The sequence below is a fragment of the Nicotiana attenuata genome, unplaced genomic scaffold, assembly GCF_001879085.1.
Source record: "Nicotiana attenuata strain UT unplaced genomic scaffold, NIATTr2, whole genome shotgun sequence".
Classification (NCBI taxonomy): domain Eukaryota; kingdom Viridiplantae; phylum Streptophyta; class Magnoliopsida; order Solanales; family Solanaceae; genus Nicotiana; species Nicotiana attenuata.
In genome coordinates, this window is record NW_017670282.1 from 1122775 (window position 1) to 1130516 (window position 7742).

A 7742-nucleotide genomic window follows, 5' to 3' on the forward strand; every position below is an offset into this window, starting at 1 on the left:
GCATTGGAATTGGTTTCTTTAGCGTTTATTGATGTTATTAAGTTAGTTATGGCTAGATACGAGTGGATTGGTGGTGGAATCGAGAGGTAAAGCAGTATTTGAGCTGTGAATTACCCGTTGGCTTGAGGTAAGTGTTTGGTCTAACCCTGACTTGAGGGATTAGGGATCCCCGACTTGCTTGCTATGTGAAATACCATGTGTGTGGCGTATAGGTGTGGTGACGAGCACCTATGCGTCGCCAAATTACCTGTTTAGCATGTTCCCTTTCCCCGTTTCCCTATATATTGCTTTCCTGTTTTAATTGCTACTTACTTATTGATGCTTCCATGTCTAATTGCTTCTTGTTAAATGTTGTTTCTCTATTGATGTTATTAATTGTTCCGTAGTTACATCATATCACACTGTTGGTTTACGTTGGTTTATTGGTAACTGATGAAGTTTGGTTGGTCTCGTTGTGTAGTAATGACTGATGAAGTTTCATAATTGTAGTGATCTTCTGTTGTGCTGGTTTGAGGTATAAGTGTTATGGAGGATTTGAATTAATTTGTGAAATAGTTGTTCTTAATTTATGATTGGTACTGAAATAGTGGGATCGGGTTGTACGCCGCAACATGAGGAATAAGGGTGAAATGTGATTGTCTGGTGGGATCGGGTTGCACGTCGCAACAAGGAGTAATAAGGGTGGACATGTGGGATCGGATTGCATGCCGCAACAGGAGGAATAAGGGTGATATATTGAGGAGTAATAAGGTGGACTGGTGGGATCAGGTTGCACGCTGCAACAAGGAGTAATAAGGGTGAATATTTATACTGTTATTGATTATATGGTGGGATCGGGATGCGCGCCGCATCATTTGTTGTTTATGTATTCTTCTGCTGAGGTTCATTATTGTGGTGTTGAAACTCCCTTAAGGATTGGTTATAGCTGAGTATTGGTAGAACGACCGGGTTCCGTATCTATTTAATGCAAGTTACTGTTATATTTCATTCCGTATTTCCTTTCTGTCTTAGTATAAACTATTGCAGGTTATATATTGTTATGCCCCGCCGCAGCCTCGTTACTACTTCGTCGAGGTTAGGCTCGGCACTTACCAGTATATGGGGTCGGTTGTACTGATACTGCACTCTACACTTTCTGTGTAGATTTCGGAGCTGGTAGTGGCTGATCGAGAGGTCGGTTGTTGTTACTGCATTCAGGAGACCCAAGGTAGTCCTGTAGGTGTTCGCCGGCCCTGGCGTCCCCTCTTATCTTTACTTCATTTTTTATTTTACTTTCTTCGAGACAGATGTATTTTCTTTCAAACCATTACTTGTAGTATTCGTAGACTGTTCGTTAGTTGTGACACCAGTTTCTGGGTGGTATCTATTTCGGCTTTCGTTAATAGTATAAGGGTAATCAGTTAAATCTGTACTTCTGCTTTTATTTCAGCTGAAGTAGTTTTGTTAAATTTTAATTATTCAAGGATAAAGGAAAAAGGTGAAATATTCTATAACGTTGGCTTGCCTAGCGAGTGCAATATTAGGCGCCATCACGGTCCAGAAGGTGGAAAATTCGGGTCGTGACATCATGAATACAGTAGCAAAACTCGGCGTGAAACAGGGGAGTACAGCTAGGCAATTATTATATTCGACTGTATTCACGATATGTATTTGTGAATACAGTAACGTAAATAACGTAAATCGTGGTCTATTCAGCTATTTTTAAACGGAAAGTGAATCAATTAACACAAATAGACTCCTAATATAACTCAACAAACTCAATTATAAATCTGAATACATAAATGCATCTGAATACATAAATTATATTAATTAAATAAACATATGAATAAATTCATAGAATATAGCGAGACAGTGAATACAATGAAATACATGGAACACAGCGAGATACATTGAAATACAATGGAAAAAAAGACAATGAATACAATGAAATACGTAGAATACAGCGAGATACATTGAAATACAATGAAAAAAAGGTAACAGACTCTTCAAGTTGCTCAGCCCCAAACTCCGTCGTCTTTGTTCAAGAATAACCCTAATGTCTTCTCGTCGATAGCAGATTTCGAACCTCCATTGTCAGCCCCAATTTACCATATGTCAGATTTCGACATTGATACGAAAGAGGATTGGCATTAATGGAGAGAAAATGGAGAAATAGAAGGCAACTTTCCTCCCAGTAAAAAAGAGGGGAGAATTTAATCTTTTTCTTTTTACAGGTTTTAAATTCTTTCACCAATGAAAGAGGATTTGTTTAGCATAGCCGCTATTTTCGTTCAGCCCCAATTTACGTTTCAATAGCAGATTTCGAACCTCCATCTTTCTCTCTAGGCCTTGATTTTGACATTGATTCAGAGCCCCAAGCCACAGACAATGAAAACTTCGTCCGACAATGGAGATGAATCAGTGGAGAATCATGGTTGTATTCATGGAGAAAGACTGGCGTTGAGAGAGAGAGAGAGAGAGGGTGGAGAAAAATCTGAAAGAATGAGAGAGAAAAATAATACAAAACGTATTTTATGGCTTAAGGGTAGGAGGTGACCATAAATAGATATTTGGCTATAAAAATCAAACGGTAGCTATGGAATATAATTTTTTAAAAGGGTATTTATTTAAAATAAATAATGTATCAACCTTTGGTACAGGAGGTAAAAATTCCATTGAAATATGGCTATAAAATTAAAAATTAGGGAGCCCAGATGTTCTTATGTGAAATTTTCCCTACAAAATATATATATTACAGGTTATTATTTTTTAAAGCGGCTATATTATGTAATTTTTTCCCCTATTTGTATATAGGCCTGTTTATCTAGAAGCCCAGTTCTTTTATTTCTGCTTCGGCTCAGACGCCAAGTAGCCCATCATCCCAACACGATACACATACTGACAAACATACATACTGATGTACTTCTGTGAGAAAAATCAATTAGATAACTTTATAAGAAATGGATTGTTATCTACAAACACTTAAGATATGGTTATTTGTTCAATAATTATTAAAAAATCTACTAGTAGATAAGCATCAATATATTCAAGTAAAGCTCTTCGAGAAAACCCAATCTGCATAGAACTCTTTTGGATTAAAGTGGATCTAAAAAGATACAATCTCAACTTTGGATACGAATTGTCCAATTGTTCAAACTGAGATCACCCGATAGCACCTATCTTAAAAGCTAAGTTTTAAATCTGTTACTTCAAAATAAAGATTGCATTAACAATATCGATGGGGAAATCACTGAACGAATAGTGAACATTTCCGAACAATTCTGCTTTCATTTTCCTTGTATGGAACACTAAATTACTTCGGTCTTCAGTTAACAGATTAATGCACTCTAGAAAAACTGTCCTATAGCTAAGTAGGGTATCCTCATTATAAAAAATAAAACCTCACAGAAAAATTTTCTTTTCCAATAACTATCATCAGTTACAAAGGAGAATTATATGCCAGCATATATCTTTTATAAAAAAAGGTGGGGAGGAAAGAATAATTGAGGATATATAATAGCTATGTGCTCGGACTCTTCAAAAATATCTTCGAGTGCGCGCCAAATTCTCCAAAAATAATATATTTTTGATGGATCGATCCAATACGGGTTCATCTGTATTTTGAAGAGCTCGAACAACATGGCATACAGTACTATACAATTTGGTTAGCAAGGTTTCAATTCCATTTGCCGTAGTCGGTTAATGTTCGTCGTAGTCAAAAGGGCTGAGTTACTGATTCCCATTTATTGCAGCTTCTAATTCTGATTTGTAGGACAGTTTCAATACTATCTTCACCATTCATAACCTCGCAGCATTGCCTATGTGGTGCCTGTTTTAGGTATTTTGGTCAAACAAACGTGTTAGTCACTAATTAAATGAAATTTGAGAAATAAAACATTTCAAGTCAAAAGCAAATCTTTTATGGCACGTAGAAAGAATATAAACAGCCATTTTCGCAGCAAATTTTGGCTATTCAATTTATGTGTTGTTACTTGTGGTCAACGAGAGAATATAAACAGCCATTCTCGCAAATAATTATGGCTTTTTCTAGTTATGTATATTTACTATTTAGTAGGAGTCACGTTACCAAACTGATTTGGTACCTTTTCTGGTCGAATGTTGACGAATATTAAACAGCTTTTTCATAGTCAACAGAACCACTTAATGTTATTGACACGTCGTAGGGATGTTAACTAATCAAAATATTTATGTTGAAATTTGGGAGACTATACTTGAAAAATTCTAAATGAGAGACTTTACTTGCGGAAAATTTTTGGCTTAAATGACGGGGAATAACTTACTCTGTACATTTGAAAAGTTAGAGAATAAAAATAATTTTTGGAAAAGAAAATGTATTGAAGATTATATAATGTTTGTAAACCTGATTTTTTAATATTACAAATTGATAACCATATTTACGGTTGGTTGGAATAGTGATCCGAAGCTTGTAGTTGTTGAGATAGTTTAGGGTAGTCCGGTGCACTAAACTCCTGCTATGCGCGGAATTCGAAGAATTACCGGACCACAAGGGTTATAGTTGCCAAGGAAAATAACTTCCCTTTTGGTGAAAACATATACTTGACAGCTAAATATCTGAATTAACTTAATCTTGAAAAAATATTTTTCAAAATATATTTTTGGCCATACCAAATATACAAGTACTAGGTTAAAAAGGGCAGTCTAGTGCACCAAGAATTTCGCATTTACGCAAGTCCGATGAAGGGCCCACCCCAAGGGGGTGTGATATAGACAGCCTTCCTTAATGCAAGCATCATTGGCTGATTCTACATCTCAAACCCGTGACCTATAGATTCATGAAAAAGAAATACTAGTACTAGGCTAATACACAAAAACTTAGTCGCCTGCAAAACTAAAAAAAGGGCAGTCCGGTCCACTAAGCTCCCGCTATGCGGAGGGTCCGGGGAAGGGCCGGACCACAAGGGTCTATCGTACACAGCTTTACCATGCATTTCTACAAGAGGCTGTTTCCACGGCTCGAACCAGTGACCTCCTGGTCACATGGAGGCAACTTAGTCGCCCGGAAAACTAAGAAAAGTATAAAAAATAAAAGATTCATAAAACAAATTAGACCAGAAATTTACCTGTCTCCATACTTGGGGAGATAAAATTGCAGACGTGACATTAACCATTTGAACTGCTAATGCTGGTGCATAATTTTCATTCTCACATTGCCTGTTATAATCACCAATTCTCTTGTAACTTGTCAAAGTTTCTCCATTTTCAAGCTCAATAACTTGATCCAAATAATACTCTATTGGCCTTTGACATGGTTCTATATAATTTGGCCTAGTATTAAACGTAAATGGCTCTTCAAACCCTTTCCATGTTTCAAACGTCCTCATTGGTGTCTCCAATTCTTTAGCATTCATTAAATTTGGATATAACTGAATTGAATATCCCCATGACATTGATACTGACCAATTTTTATTCAGATCGTAACAGAAACTTTGTTGCATTGTTCGACTAGGGTCTTTTTTGTAAGCCTCAATCACCTTCTTCACTGAATCAACTCGATCCATTAATGGAATTAGAGAATGTATAACGCCTATATGGTGCAGTGATACAATTGGTGTCAATGGATGTGCTGCCAAAAGCCCGCGAGGACTTCCTTGTATATCCATCTTAAAAATTATTTACACTGTCAGAATATATACGACTAAATATAACACAATATAGAACAATATAATAAACATTAATTGGAGTTTTGAACTAAAATTTGTGAGTCTTAAATAAGATTAGAAAAAATTAGTGTTGCCAAAAGCCTGTGTGAGTTTCTTGTATATCCATCATATATTTATACTGCCAGAATATACAACTTAAATCTAACACAATAAAAGATGGTACTTATATTAATTCATATTGGAGTTTTGAACAAAAAGTCGTGAGTGCTGAAATAAGCACATCTAAAAATTAATTTCGGAATTTTCTTTGACTCCAGCATAAGTCTGTCCCTAAAAGCTAAAATGAAAAAATATTACAGTAAATATTATAAATCTCTTGATAAAATGGTGTATATGTCCCCACTAAAACTTAAGCAAATAGGAAGAAATCATCCAACAATTTTAATTTCTTCCATAAATCTTCATATTAGTTTACACATTTGGAGTTTTTTGATTATTTTTCAACTTGAAAATGATTTGACTATATATAAAATATTCTATGTTTTTTTGGAAACTTCCTAGGAAAATCCGTAGCCGCTACCCTTGCCGTGCACATTGCATAACCTGGTCACTATGCAATAACTCGCAAATCGCACATGAGATGTAAACCGCATTTGGGCAAGCCCCATGGGACGAGCTTTGCCTGAGGAGGCTGGTGGTGATAGGAATCAACCCCAGGTCTCCCGTGTGGGAAACCAACTCAGCCAACCCTTGCGGGCGCTATGTTGCTTCAATAAAAATAAAATCTCAGCTTAAAATTAATGAAAGATTTGTATACCTGATGGAAGCCAAGTTCTTTGGTGAGAGGAATGCCAATTTCAGACATACAACCACCAATTTTCTGATCAGAACCATAGACATCATGATATCTATTAATACAACCATCTAAAATTTTCACTAGCACTTCTGCAAGAGGATAACTAATTGCAATTCCACCACCCCCATAAGCCATACCATAAGAATGCACTAAATCTTGTTCCACACTTTCTGAATTCCCACCAATATAATACATTTGATTATGATCATATTTACCTAAAACCGTCACCAAATTCTCTGTAAAAAATATTGTATCATCATCCCCCATAACAAACCATCTTACATTCTCCAATCCCAATTCAAAACTCTCTTTCACAATCCTCGCAATTCTCACTGCTGACCTGTCACCAAACCAACACGTGTACTTAAACGACGACGTATCCTCTGAGACCTTATAGGGTGGTGAAGTGTCAGGCCACGACTCGTTTTCTTGAGGATTTTCATCGAGCCAAACGAACCCTCGAGTCACGTTTGGCTCCCACCATAGTTCGGAATAACTTTTACGATTATTCCAAGTCTTTGCGGACCCTCCAATGCCAAATAAAATATGGGTTATGTTTGTAATTTCTTCTTCTTTGATATTTTTTTCTTTGTTACTAATTGTAACGGCAGAAGTATAAGCATAGGAATGTTGTGGCGAAAGTAGTTTCTCATGTTCAGCACAATCTGAACAGCTAAACCATTTGGACCGATTAGAGAAAGCAGTGAAGGAAATTAGAGAAATGGAAGCAAATAAGCAAATTGCAAGAAAACCCTTCATGAAAATTGTGAAAATATTAGTGATTTTGGTGTTAGGAAATAATGGGACGTAGTAATGTACTGTCAAGAGTTTTAATGGATCTTGAATATTTGAAGTAGAAGAAGATTGAGGTGGCTGAGACATTTTCCTTCAAATTTTCTTGCTTTTTTAAGGGAAAAGAGTTTTTCTCAAACAGGGAAGCTTGTTATGATTTTTTGTATTTTGTTTTTTTGGTTCAATAGGGTTGTGGTCTTCTACTTAAATATTAAGTCTTAAAGCTAAGGGACGCTATAAAGTTTATTTATATATCCTACTTCTTGCCTGATTGGGTGGTTATAAGATTTGATTTATATCTTATTTCGAATTTTTAGATTTTTTTATATTTATATTCGAGGTAAGCAAATATATTTATGAGAAGATTTGTAAGTTTCATCACAAGGAAACTGTTTTATGCATGTTGGATTGTGTAATGGAGCTGACCTAAAATCATGATATTTATTGCAAAATTAACTTTGTAAATAATAGTC

The 7742-nt window shown here is 35.8% G+C and overlaps 1 protein-coding gene across 1 annotated transcript; it reads right to left on the reverse strand.

Moving 5' to 3' along the window:
• Positions 1-3381: 3381 nt before the first annotated feature.
• LOC109237204 lies at positions 3382-7473 on the reverse strand. Its single transcript, XM_019403476.1, has 3 exons — positions 6439-7473; positions 5082-5621; positions 3382-3808 (listed from the first exon to the last, which is right to left on the reverse strand). The coding sequence occupies exons 1-3, from the start codon at positions 7357-7359 to the stop codon at positions 3695-3697; spliced, it is 1575 nt and encodes a 524-aa protein (XP_019259021.1). The 5' UTR covers positions 7360-7473; the 3' UTR covers positions 3382-3694.
• Positions 7474-7742: the final 269 nt, after the last annotated feature.

What these genes read in the sequence shown, in the direction of transcription:
- LOC109237204 (XM_019403476.1), bottom strand. Translation starts at nt 7,359, where the DNA reads ATGTCTCAGCCACCTCAATCTTCTTCTACTTCAAATATTCAAGATCCA. An exon ending in AAGAACTTGGCTTCCATCAG is followed by an intron (nt 5,622 to 6,438) that starts GTATACAAATCT and finishes ATAATTTTTAAG; the next exon opens with ATGGATATACAAGGAAGTCC. An exon ending in CTCCCCAAGTATGGAGACAG is followed by an intron (nt 3,809 to 5,081) that starts GTAAATTTCTGG and finishes TACCTAAAACAG; the next exon opens with GCACCACATAGGCAATGCTG.